This window comes from Rhinatrema bivittatum, chromosome 13 (assembly GCF_901001135.1).
Source record: "Rhinatrema bivittatum chromosome 13, aRhiBiv1.1, whole genome shotgun sequence".
NCBI lineage: Eukaryota > Metazoa > Chordata > Amphibia > Gymnophiona > Rhinatrematidae > Rhinatrema > Rhinatrema bivittatum.
Window position 1 is genome coordinate 58,810,999 of NC_042627.1, and position 13,705 is coordinate 58,824,703.

A 13,705-nucleotide genomic window follows, 5' to 3' on the forward strand; every position below is an offset into this window, starting at 1 on the left:
TTTACTGTGGCACTTCTGGACATCGTCTGCAATCCTGCCCGGTTCGTCTGGGAAACTGCAACGCCTGAGCCCGGTAGGGATCCCGAGCTTGATGCCCCTCAACTCTTGCTTCCCGTGTCTCTGGGCATCAAGGCCCACACCTTTGCCACCACTGCTCTTGTCGATACCAGAGCAAGTGGCAGCTTCATTATGGATGACATTGTCAAACTCTTGAACATCCCTCTTCAGCCTTTAGAGGTGAGCCTCCGCATTGCCTCTATCCAGGGAGAACATCTTCCAGGGCTCATCACCCACCAGACAGTGGCTGTTTGTTTTACCGTGGGCACTCTCCACGAAGAGGAGATGTCCTATGTATTAAAACGATCTATACATCCGTTTATCCTGGGGCTGCCCTGGGTCCAGGCCCACGAACCCCAGTTTGATTGGCATTCCCTGCAGTTGGTGCAGTGGGGCTCTAAATGCCAGAAGACCTGTTTACGTTCTGTATCTCCTGTAGTCCCTGTTCTGAAGTCTGCTACCTTACCTGGTTTGCCTTCGCAGTACTCTGACTTCAAAGATGTCTTCTTGAAGCAGAAAGCGGATAACTTGCCTCCGTTACACAAGTTCAATTGCCCTATTGAGCTGCTGCCGGGCATAACGCCTCCCAAAGGCAGAACTTACCCACTGTCCCAACCCAAGACCCAAGCTATGTCTGAGTATAGTAAAGAGAACTAGAAAAGGAGTTCATTCGTCCTTCTGATTCCCCTGCTGGTGCGGAGTTCTTCTTTGTTAAGAAAAAGGATGGAGGTCTATGCCCTTGTACTGATTACAGGGGGCTCAACACCATAACCCGCAAAGACAGATATCCCCTGCCCCTTATCAGTGAGCTGTTCAACCACCTTGAAGGGGCATGGATCTTCACCAAGTTGGATCGGAGAGGTGCGTACAACCTGGTACACATCCAACCTGAAGATAACTGGAAAACTGCATTTAATATGAGGGACGGTCACTACGAATATACTGTGATGCCCTTTGGGCTATGCAATGCCCCAGCAGTCTTTCAATGCCTTATGAACGAAATTTTCCGAGACCTCCCGTACTCCTTCGTAGTCGTATATCTTGATGACATCCTGATGTTTTCTAAAGATCTTGAATCTCATCGAGATCATGTTCGGATCATCCTTCAACGTCTGCGAGAGAATCATCTGTAATCCAAGTTGGAAAAATGCCTGTTTGAGCGTAATTGCTTACCCTTCTTAGGGTATATCATATCCAACCGAGGTTTCTCTATGGATCCAGAGAAAGTCCAGGGAATCCGCGACTGGCCCCAGCCAGTAGGCCTACAGGCCTTACGTTTCCTTGGCTTTACCAATTATTACCGAAGCTTCATTGCCAATTATTCTACCTTAGTTGCCCCGCTTACTGCCATGACCAGGAAAGGAGCCAACACTCTGATATGGACACCTAAAGCACAAGCCGCCTTTCAGACGATTAAGGAGGCTTTCTGTTCTGGCCCTTCCCTTCAGCACCCGGACCCTAGACGTCCATTCGTCGTAGAGGTTGATGCCTCTGCAATTGGCGCAGGAGCTGTCTTGAGCCAGTTTTCTCCTAAGGGTAAACTGATATCCTGTTCATTTTACTCACATAAAGTTCTCTCCTACAGAACAATGTTATACAGTTGGTGACAGAGAACTCCTCGCAGTCAAGTTGGCACTCCAAGAGTGGCGTCCCTGTTTCGAAGGGGCGCAGCACAAGTTTACCATCTTCACTGACCATAAAAACCTTGAGCACCTTAAAGAGGCTCAACTCCTGAATCCCCGATAAGTCCGATGGGCTCTCTTCTTTGAACGGTTCAACTTCGTTCTCTGTTTTCATCCTGGTTCTAAGAACCTCCGTGCTGATGCACTATCAAGATCATTTGAACCTGAAGATGTCCCTGAAGTTCCTAGCTTCATCATAGATCCCGCCTGCATATCCCTTGCTGTGACCACTACGGTCCCTACTGGAAAAACCGTCATTCCACGTAGATTACGTGAAAGAGTTCTGAAATGAGCCCATGATTTCAAGTTGGCAGGACACCAGGGTCGCACCAGGACCTTAGAGATGTTACGAAGACACTATTGGTGGCCCAACATGGTACAGGACTCTCAAAACTATGTGGACTCGTGTCCCGTCTGCGCCCAACAGAAACCGCCTACTGGGAAGCCTTGGGGCTTACTTCAACCACTTCCAGCACCTACCGAGCCATGGTCTAGCATATCGACAGACTTTATTACAGACCTGCCACCATCCCAGAACAATACTTTGGGTCATCGACCGTTTTTTGAAGATGGGTCACTTTATTCCCTTGCCGGGCCTTCCTTCAGCCCCAGAATTAGCTAAGTTGTTTTTGAAAAACATCTTTTGCCTCCATGAACTCCCCAAGGAGATTATATCCGACTGGGGACCATAGTTTGCCGCCAAGTATTGGTGTTCCATATGTAAGCTTCACATCGGTCTATCATCCACAGGCCAATGGCCAAGCTGAAAGGACCAATCGGACCTTAAAGACATTCCTCTGTTCCTATGTAAATAATCAACAGGATAACTGGTCTGATCATCTTCCCTGGGCTGAGCTGTCACACAATACCCATGTTGCTGCAGCCACCAACGTATCTCCATTCTCCATGGTATTTGGACGGCAACCTTGGCTGCCTCTTCCAGTTCCTCCGACTGTTCCTTCTCCAACGGCGCAATCCATGGCACACATCATTCAAGTGTGGAACCAAGTAAAAGAACACCTTTCCCAGGCCGCTGAACGCTCCAAGCGTAATTCGGATGCCCATAGATATCCTGCTCCACTCTTCCGCCCTGGCCAGAAAGTGTGGCTAAGCACTCGGCACATACGACTGAGACTTCCCTCTCATTGCTTGGCTCCTAAGTACATTGGACCATTCCCTGTAATCATAGAAACATAGAAATGACAGCAGAAGACGACCAAATGGTCCATCCAGTCTGCCCAGCAAACTTTCACAATTTTTTTTTCTTTTCATAATCCGAAGACTTGGAGCTGTATCGTATCAACTCCAGCTACCTCGTGCCATGGATATCCATAACACGTTCCAAGTGTCTTTATTGAAGCCGTTGGTCCTCTCCTGGCCCTCACGTAGAGTTCCCTCTCCTCCATGGGTCTCTACAGAACCTAATTCATCCCTCCAGGTAAGAGAAGTCCTCGACGTCCGTCGGCGTCGAGGGAAATGGGAGTACCTCCTAGCCTGGGAGGGTTATGGGGCTGAGGAGAATTCGTGGGAACCTTCACACAACATCCTTGATAAGGAATTCCTGAAGACCTTTCATAGGACTCACCCTGATATACCACGGCCGCGTAGGGGGAGGCCTAGGAGGGGAGGGGTACTGTTACGCACCCCGTCCATGCCTGGGCCTGCTCACCTCTCTGGTTCCACAGCAGGTCCCGGGTTGGCCTCCCTAACAGCAGCTGCAAGCTCTTCCAGGCCTCTGCGTCCCGTGGCAGCGATCGCCGGTCCTTCCACGGCACACCAGGCCTCATGCCAGAGCTCGGCATCCTCAGTGGCATTGGCCACGCCCCTACGCGCGCACAGACCGCCCGCCCTCTTGTAGGGCCAGGGGCAGGTCCTAGCTCCGCGGTGCACCCTGATTGATTCCCTGGTATAAGGAAGTCCCTGACTGTATTTCCTTGCCTTGGCAATCGGGTTAGTGTCTTGCTAGATTGGAACAAGGTTCAGACGCAGTGACAGTCTTGTTCCAAGTCTCGTTCCAGGATCCTTCTGTTCCTGCATCCTAGTTCTCCAGTGTCCTTCTGTTCCTGTTTGTCTGTCCGCCTCCCCAGGTAGTACCTCCAGACTGTCTCACTGGTACTGACCTCAGCTTGCTCCTTGACCTGTCTGCCTGCTGCCTGCCTTCTGACCTTGGCCTGCCTGTGACCTCATCTGACCTCCGGAACCTGACCCCTGCTTCGTTGACCACTCCTCAGACTGACTCCTGGAATCTGATCTCTGCCTACTTGACCGCGTCTCCAGATTCCGGCTCTGTTCCTAGCCTTGTCACCTACGCTGCTCTGGGCCTCCCTGCTCCTTCTGACCTCCAGGCTTGAACATGACCGCGCACCTCTCCTGACTGTGGGCACGCCGGGCTTCCATCTCACCAGGAGACCCTGCAAGACCCACCTAATTCCAAGCGGCCCGGGGCCCTACAGGCTCCTCCCGGGGGGACCTCTGGCTTCCAGTCTGAAGTTCATCCTAGCCTCTGTCTGTTCCAGTGCTCTGCCCCCTGGGGGCAGGTGCTTCCTGGCCTACCAGGGAGCAATTCTCCACTGCTCCAGGACTAGGGTCCGAGCGCAACACTACCTTCCTAAAATATGAAACTATAAATCACTTGTGTACTATGAAGAAGCCCTATCATTTCAATGAATGAAGATTCTTATTTATACAATCCTTGGTCCTAAAATCTCTGTCCCAAAATTTTTTGGAATGCTTTTACTTATGCAATTAAAATCCAAAGAAATTTAAAAAACTGAATACTGAATATTGCAAAATGGCGCCAACCAGTCTTTGTCCCTATCACGTGATGGTGCAAAGACTGGCTGGTGCCATTTTGCAAGATGATGGCAACCAACCTGGAGCCTAGGGGGTGCTCCGGGCCCCACTAGACTACCAGGGACCTATTCTAAGGTATGTAGGCAGTTCCAGAGGGTGTGGGGGGGGGGGGGGGGGGGGACTACTTTTGTTGAGAAGAGTGAGGTTTGGTAGGGGGTAGGCATCACCATCCAACTTTTTAAATCTATATTTTTATGTTTTTCCTTTGCTGGGCCACCTTGACAGATGGCAGGAGGGGTGGGTGGGGGTCTACCCAGATCCCCAGGAAGGGTGTTTTATATGGTGTCTGAGGGCAGTTCTTTTGAGCTGCTGGTGGCCCTTTATGATAATAGTGGCCCTATGGAAGGGAGCTGCTATTCCACACATTTCCCATTTCCACGTAATATTTTTTCTTGCAGAGTTTTTTTCCAAGGAAAAATATCACAGGCAAGCCACTGCAATATTTTTTCGAGAGAGGGGAAAAATACCATGGGACTATCCCTCCCTCTCCTGTGCTATTTGTGCTCTACCACAATATTGTAGCAGAGTAAATAACCCCCTATATCTGTGGAAGAAGTGATTCAATAAAATTTTATATTGGAACACCAGCAAAGACCTGAATATTTATTAAAACACAGTCAGAACCTTGAGCCTTGGAGGTTAATCCACCTCCCCCACCTCCCCCAACAGAAAATCCCTATCATGGATCAGGGAGAACGAGTCAAGGATTCAATCCCGGTACTGAGTGTGGACTCCTCATTCAAGGGAAGAACTCGAGAAGGGCTTACATGAGCAATACTTTTTTTTCATGAAAATCAGTGGGACCATGCACTTGGGCACACACCCTTGATTATATAAGCTTACCAATACATTTTTAAAAACATTTTTCACTTTTAAAAAAAAAATCTTTTTAATACATATTATTGATATTAACTGTAATTGTATATACCAGTGAACCTGTGTTGAAACTGTAAATGCTTTATTTTGGGTGATCTGGGAAAGCCCCATGAGTCAGTCTGCATAATGTAACCAAGTGTCCTGGACTGACCATTGTCAGAGACAGGATGCTGGGCTCCATGGACCATTGTTCTGACTCAGCATGGCATTCCTTGATTTTATTGCTCACCTTACAAGCCACTGTTAAAAAAAAAAAAAAAAAAAAAAAACAGACAACTTTTAGCACACCCCCCCCTCCCCATCCCTCAACCTCCTGCGTAGTTTGCTGCACCTGCACGCCTACAAGATGATTTTCAAAGGGAAACTCCCCAAGAAGCTTCATTTTGAAAATCCGTAGCAGTCACATGCAAAGTATACAGGTTAAACAACACTTCAACTGGCCCGCCTTGGGTCTCCTTTCCCCTAATTTCCCCCTCAGAGGGAAATGGGCAATTTTTAAAGGGGGCTTTTCCACAGTTAAATACCTATTTATCCAGGACAATCCCTTTGAAAATTGCTCCCATAGAAGGATAATTTTCAAAGGTAACTTAGAAAGATAAAACAATATTTTATGTGTAGTGATGCACTTTTATAAAATTTCCCGCCTGATATGCAGGTAAACACGTATGTCATGTTTGCATGTAAGTTTACCCAGACTGAGCAGAGGTATTCACGGGGGCAGGGTTGGTCAGGGGTGTGCATTTATGGGCATGCTTTTCCATTTTCAAAAATATGCATAAAATATATATCCCTAAAATGTCAGCACATAATTTAGCAGGTGTAACTGTGTGCATGTGCTTTTGGTAAGATAATTTTGAAAAGGGAAAATATGTGCATACTTTGAAAATTTCTGTGACGTGTGTGTGTTGCCTGCTGTCTAATTTATGCAGGCTGTTATACAATTAAGCACATGACTATTCAAAAATATATAGGTGACATGAAATGGTGAATTAATGATAATTCATGTTCTAAAACATTCTCATATAATTATCTGCTATCCCTAAATATAAAAATTAAAACTATTACTGAAACAAATCATAGCTGATTATTAATTTGTCCTCAAAAGGAGATGATCACCTGTCCTGCTTGGGTAAAACGTCTGCGGAAAATACTTTTCCAGTAAAGATGCATTTTCATCTATTTTCATCTCCATGTCTGTGAGGACCTCATGGTTCAGTGGAACATTTTTATAGAAGTACTCAGCAAGTGTATCAAAGGCATAACAATGGCCCAATTTGACTAACAAAGAAGCAGAATCTTCTGAGTGAAAGGTCTCTGGCCAATCTTCCTGTAATAATTATGAAGAAAAATAAATTATTATCCAGAATTACAAATCACACCGTTCAAAATATTTTTTTTTAAAAAGTTTTATGCCATGCATTTTAATAATGCCAGTAAAATACAATGGGGCGGATTTTAAGAGCCCTGCTCGCGTAAATCCGGGCGGATTTACGTGAGCAGGGCCCTGCGCGCCGGTGCGCCTATTTTACATAGGCGCACCGGCGCGCGCAGAGCCCCGGGAATCGCGTAAGTCCCGGGGTTCTCCGAGGGGGGCGTGTCGGGTGCGGTCCCGGTCGTTGCGGCGTTTTCGGGGCATGTCGGCAGCGTTTTGGGGGCAGGTTCGGGGGCGTGGCTACGGCCCGGGGCGGTCCGGGGGCGTGGCCGCGCCCTCCGTACCCGCCCCCAGGCTGCGGCCCGGCGCGCAAGAGGCCCGCTGGTGCGCGGGGATTTACGCCTCCCTCTGGGAGGCGTAAATCCCCCGACAAAGGTAAGGTGGGGGCTTAGACAGGGCCGGGTGGGTGGGTTAGGTAGGGGAAGGGAGGGGAAGGTGAGGGGAGGGGAGGGCAAAAGGAAGTTCCCTACGATGCCGCTCCGATTTCGGAGCGGCCTCGGAGGGAACGGGGGTAGGCTGCGCGGCTCGGCGCGCGCCGGCTATACAAAATCGATAGCCTTGCGCGCGCCGATCCAGGTTTTTAGCAGATACGCGCGGCTCCGCGCGTATCTACTAAAATCCAGCGTACTTTTGTTTGCGCCTGGAGCGCAAACAAAAGTAGGCCTATTCGCGGAGTATGAAAATCCGCCCCAGTGTGATTATACTACATACTTAGGCTCACATAGAGGTACATTTTAAAACATATCCGGCGTACTTTTGTTCGCGCGCGCTTTTATAAGATACGCGCGTAGCCGCACGTATCTTATAAAATCTGTGGTCGGCGCGCGCAAGCGGGTGCACATTTGTGCAACTTGCGCGCGCCGAGCCCTGCATGCGCTGCCCGTTCCCTCCGAGGCCGCTCCAAAATCGGCGCGGCCTCGGAGGGAACGGGCAGCGCGTGCAGGGCTCGGCGCGCGCTGCCCGTTCCCTCTTTCCCGGCCTATCTAAACCTTTGTCGCAGAAGTTACGTGCGCTGGGCTGGCTGCCGCGCACCATGTTCCGGTCCGGGGGCTGGTCCGGAGGCCGTAGCCACGCCCCCGGGCCTAAACCACACCCCCGGCACCGCCCCCGTATGACGCATCGACCGCATCACACCCCCCCGACATGCCCACCCCAAGAAAGCCCCGGGACTTGCGCACGCCGAAAGCCTATGCAATATAGGCTCGGCGCGCGCAGGGCCGTTTTAGAAGGGTTACGCGCGTACCCCTTTTAAAATCCAGCCCATATTTTACTAGCCAGAATCTAATATTAGAAGTGTCTCTATATTCTGACCCCTGTTGATACCACTACTTTTCATCTTGGTTAACTTACATGGAAAATTCCACCTTGGAATATGCTTACTTCCAATTTGAATTAGCATAGTTTGCAAACCATTAAACCTACAATGCATTACTTACTCTTCCTACCTAATAACAACTACTAACTAGAATGCATACTGGAACTTACCAACTTCTGAGACTTCAAAAATTCTTCAAAATCATCAGGAGGCTGTAGCATTTTCTACAAATATTAAAATACAAAATGATAAATTCATTGATGAAAACTTTTATCTATCATATTTACAAGCTATGTAAGTGTATTGTATGGTCTATTATAGTATGTTAACTTGCTGTTTATACATCTGAATCAGTCCATGGATAATGATTCAGATGGACTGAATCAAATCACGGTGAACTTAGAAGATGTGGTAGACCTGATTGACAAACTGAAGAGTAGTAAATCACCTGGACATGATGGTATACACCCCAGAGGCAAAAATTCACAGTAAAAACTTTTTTAAATATATCTGAAGCAGAAAGCCTGTGAGGGAGTCAGTTGGACCGTTAGATGATCGAGGGGTTAAAGGGGCACTTAGAGAAGATAAGGCCATCGCGGAAAGATTAAATGATTTCTTTGCTTCGGTGTTTACTGAAGAGGATGTTGGGGAGGTACCCGTAATGGAGAAGGTTTTCATGGGTAATGATTCATATGGACTGAATCAAATCACAGTGAACCTAGAAGATGTGGTAGGCCTGATTGACAAACTGAAGAGTAGTAAATCACCCGGACCGGATGGTATACACCCCAGAGTTCTGAAGGAACTAAAAAATGAAATTTCAGACCTATTAGTAAAAATTTGTAACCTATCATTAAAATCATCCATTGTACCTGAAGACTAGAGGATAGCAAGTGTAACCCCAATATTTAAAAAGGGCTCCAGGGGCGATCCGGGAAACCTCAGACCGGTTAGCCTGACTTCAGTGCCAGGAAAAAATAGTGGAAAGTGTTCTAAACATCAAAATCACAGAACATATAGAAAGGCATGGTTTAATGGAACAAAGTCAGCATGGCTTTACCCAAGGCAAGTCTTGCCTCACAAATCTGCTTCACTTCTTTGAAGGAGTTAATAAACATGTGGATAAAGGTGAACCGGTAGATATAGTATACTTGGATTTTCAGAAGGCGTTTGACAAAGTTCCTCATGAGAGGCTTCTAGGAAAAGTAAAAAGTAATGGGATAGGTGGCGATGTCCTTTCGTGGATTGCAAACTGGCTAAAAGACAGGAAACAGAGAGTAGGATTAAATGGACAATTTTCTCAGTGGAAGGGAGTGGACAGGAGTGCCTCAGGGATCTGTATTGGGACCCTTACTTTTCAATATATTTATAAATGATCTGGAAAAAATACGAGTGAGATAATCAAATTTGCAGATGACACAAAATTGTTCAGAGTAGTTAAATCACAAGCAGATTGTGATAAATTGCAGGAAGACCTTGTGAGACTGGAAAATTGAGCATCCAAATGGCAGATGAAATTTAAATGTGGATAAGTGCAAGGTGATGCACATAGGGAAAAATAACCTATGCTATAATTACACAATGTTGGGTTCCATATTAGGTGCTACAACCCAAGAAAGATCTAGGTGTCATAGTGGATAACACATTGAAATTGTCGGTTCAGTGTGCTGCGGCAGTCAAAAAAGCAAACAGAATGTTGGGAATTATTAGAAAGGGATGGTGAATAAAACGGAAAATGTCATAATGCCTCTGTATCGCTCCATGGTGAGACCGCACCTTGAATACTGTGTACAATTCTGGTCGCCGCATCTCAAAAAAGATATAATTGCGATGGAGAAGGTACAGAGAAGGGCTACCAAAATGATAAGGGGAATGGAACAGCTCCCCTATGAGGAAAGACTAAAGAGGTTAGGACTTTTCAGCTTGGAGAAGAGACGGTTGAGGGGGGATATGATAGAGATGTTTAAAATCATGAGGGGTCTAGAACTGGTAGATGTGAATCTGTTATTTACTCTTTCGGATAGTAGAAAGACTAGGGGGCACTCCATGAAGTTAGCATGGGGCACATTTAAAACTAATCGGAGAAAGTTCTTTTTTACTCAACGCACAATTAAACTCTGGAATTTGTTGCCGGAGGATGTGGTTAGTGCAGTTAGTATAGCTGTGTTTAAAAAAGGATTGGATAAGTTCTTGGAGGAGAAGTCCATTACCTGCTATTAAGTTCACTTAGAGAACAGCCACTGCCATTAGCAATGGTAACATGGAATAGACTTAGTTTTTAGGTACTTGCCAGGTACTTATGGCCTGGATTGGCCACTGTTGGAAACAGGATGCTGGGCTTGATGGACCCTTGGTCTGACCCAGTATGGCATTTTCTTATGTTCTTAACATAGTAACGTAATAGGCGTTCACAGATAAGGCCCATTTAGCCCACTCGGTCTGCCCAGTTGCTTCGCCTATGCTACTTTATCTCCCACCATCACCCTCCCTTGTCTCATCGCTGCCCAAGCATGCCTGAATTCTGACACAGTTTTGTTTCCTATCATCTCGAATAGGAAATTTTAGGCATCCATCGCCCACTTAACTAAAAAGATCCAAAGAGCATTCAGTCCATCCAAACCCTTGACTGAGCATTCCGAGGGCTATTTTCATACTGCCCACTTTGGGGAAAAATTTGCAGGTGCTTTTTACTCACGGACTGCATAAAGTATCAAAAAAGAAAGGATGTGCAAAGTTTGTGGGTAAAAAGCTCTCTCTGCGGGTAGATTTTCTATGGAACATGAAATGAATAACACTGTGTGACCCCATGAGTGGGTGCTGCCAGTAACAGGGTGGGCTGCCTGATACATCCCGTACCCAGGAGCCCAAAATTCACTGGTGCCAAAAGGAGGAGGGAGCGAGTGATTGCCAATGGCACCCTTACATCTGCTGGTTTCAGTTCATGGGGGAAGGGATGCAGCCAAGAGGGATTCCTTTGACCCCCCTGGCCAAATGGTGGTGCAGTCGGGGCGGTCACAGCAATCTATTCAGAATTCGGCTATGTGACTTATTTTCTTTTAAACCGCACTATGGCCATGCAAGCCCTCTTCTCAGTTTACTACATTGGCTCCCTGTCAGCTTTCGCGTACATTTCAACTTCTCTTACTTCACAATTTAGTAGAACTAGGGGGGGTCACGACTTGAAACTGCAGGGAAGAAGACTTAGAACCAAATTCAGGAAATATTTCTTCACTGAGAGGGTGGTGGATGCCTGAAATGCCCTTCCAGAGGAAGTGGTGAAGACTAAAACTGTGAAGGACTTCAAAGGGGCATGGGATAAACACCATGGATCCCTAAAAGGCTAGAGGATGGGAATAAATAAAAAAGCTAAACCTGCACGGAGCGGCAGTTACTACCCTTAAGAGAAACATGGGGGTAACCTGCACAGAGCGGCAGTTACTACCCTTAAGAGAAACATGGGGGTAACCTGCACAGAGCGGCAGTTACTACCCTTAAGAGAAACATGGGGGTAACCTGCACAGAGCGGCAGTTACTACCCTTAAGAGAAACATGGGGGTAACCTGCACAGAGCGGCAGTTACTACCCTTAAGAGAAACATGGGGGTAACCTGCACAGAGCGGCAGTTACTACCCTTAAGAGAAACATGGGGGTAACCTGCACAGAGCGGCAGTTACTACCCTTAAGAGAAACATGGGGGTAACCTGCACAGAGCGGCAGTTACTACCCTTAAGAGAAACATGGGGGTAACCTGCACAGAGCGGCAGTTACTACCCTTAAGAGAAACATGGGGGTAACCTGCACAGAGCGGCAGTTACTACCTTAGGAAGCTTGCTGGGCAGATAGAAGACCATTTTGTTCTTTTTCTGCCGTCATTACTATGTTTTACCTATAAATGCATTCACTCTGCAGTTCCTCATTACCTATCGTCGCCCTCTCTACACCTTTCCTCGTTGACTCCGTTCTTTGAGCAAGTTGCTATATTGTGCCCTTCACCTCCATCTCCAATTCCATACTATCTACTTTGCTGCATCAGATACCTGGAATTCCTGAATTATTGTGTCATGTTTATAAACGCAACTTTTGGAAGCTGCTTTTAAATCCTAACCAAATCTCTACAATAAATCCATTTTCCATAAACTCATTTGTCAAGGATGTTTGTCTTGACTAGAACGTAAGCGGCAATTTGCCATGTCGTGCTCCAGACCGAGGCACAAATAACAGTAATTGTGCCCGTCCGTTGCCGACATGATTTTTTTCACACTGGCAAAATCTGAACCCCGGCGGACTGGGCGGCATGTCAGGGTGAAGCGGGAGCAACTCGGATGAGGAAACAAGAAGAAAAAAAATTTTGAGGAGAGCGAGAGCTCCACTGCGATCCGGGAGCGCGGAAAGACAAGACAGACAAGAGGAAGCATGCGCCGCGCGGGCAGATACGCGCAGCCTCAGACAGAGCAAAGCTCTGCCTCGGCCGTCCCAGAAGATGTCCCCAAACAGCATGGTTAATTCAGCCTGCTTATGTGCAGGAAAAATAGTAATATGTCTGACAGTATTAGCAAGATTTTGGACATGTTGAAGAAGCAACACGCGAGTTCCAGGAGAATGGTTAAAACACGTACAGCACAGATGATCCCAGTAGGCACAGGAGCTTCAGCTTTTGGAAGGGGTTTCTATCCAGCTTTTTGCCAATTAAGGACCTGAATCATCCTTTGAGTTTAAAGGGAATAAAGAGATACTCATGGCAAAAACCTGAATTAAAAAAAGTTCAAAGCACTATAAAGAAACTGATCTGTGCACAGACTTTACTTTCCACTAATTAAAAAAAAAAAAAAAAAACTAAACTTTTACAATATTGTTATAATGCACAGCATAAAACAACTGTATTTTCTTTTTATAGTTATTACTAATAAAAACTGTCCAATTTTGTTTTCTTTGTTCAATTTTTGCTGTGTCCTTATAATTTTGCTTTAGGGATATTAATATAAATCTCAGTGGATTACATTGTAATGGAGTTGAGATTTAGTTGTGTGTCCTGAGAAGCATTAAGAACCTTGAGAAATGTCACTGTGTTTAACTACATTTAAAGAGCTCTAGCTGTGTTTATTTAAATTAAAACCCCAGTTTGGATAAAGAAACTTACGAATGATTTATGCTATTTGGACTTGCTTTCAAAATACAACATTCAACATGACAAACAGTATACTTTAAGTGGCAAAAATCGTTTTAGGGCTGTTAGATACAGTTAAAGAAACAGCAGAGTTTTCTCACTTTATATTTTTACTTGAGTGTATGTAACTGATGCAGCATATTCATGCTTAGGGTTAGATGTACTATTTTCCTCATATACAGAAAATGGGAAAAACCCTTTGATACATCTGGCAAGCAAGTTTCTGTGCATATGTTGCCTTGGAAAGAAATTTAAGCCTGAGCTAAAAGGTGGGTTATTTCAAAACTGGGCAAGCATACAACTACATAAACCAACAGAGCTCTGTT

At 46.2% G+C, this 13,705-nt stretch overlaps 1 protein-coding gene across 1 annotated transcript in view; it reads right to left on the bottom strand.

The window, feature by feature from the left end:
• The window catches only part of FAM227B (family with sequence similarity 227 member B), a 338,878-nt gene that overhangs the window by 323,974 nt on the left and 1,199 nt on the right, over positions 1 to 13,705 (bottom strand). Inside the window, exons 2-3 of the mRNA XM_029574531.1 lie at positions 8,386 to 8,439; positions 6,585 to 6,795 (exon numbers count right to left, since the gene is read on the bottom strand). Of these exons, the coding sequence (XP_029430391.1) occupies positions 6,585 to 6,795; positions 8,386 to 8,436 (262 nt within the window). The 5' untranslated portion in view covers positions 8,437 to 8,439. The remainder of the gene's footprint in view (positions 1 to 6,584; positions 6,796 to 8,385; positions 8,440 to 13,705) is intronic.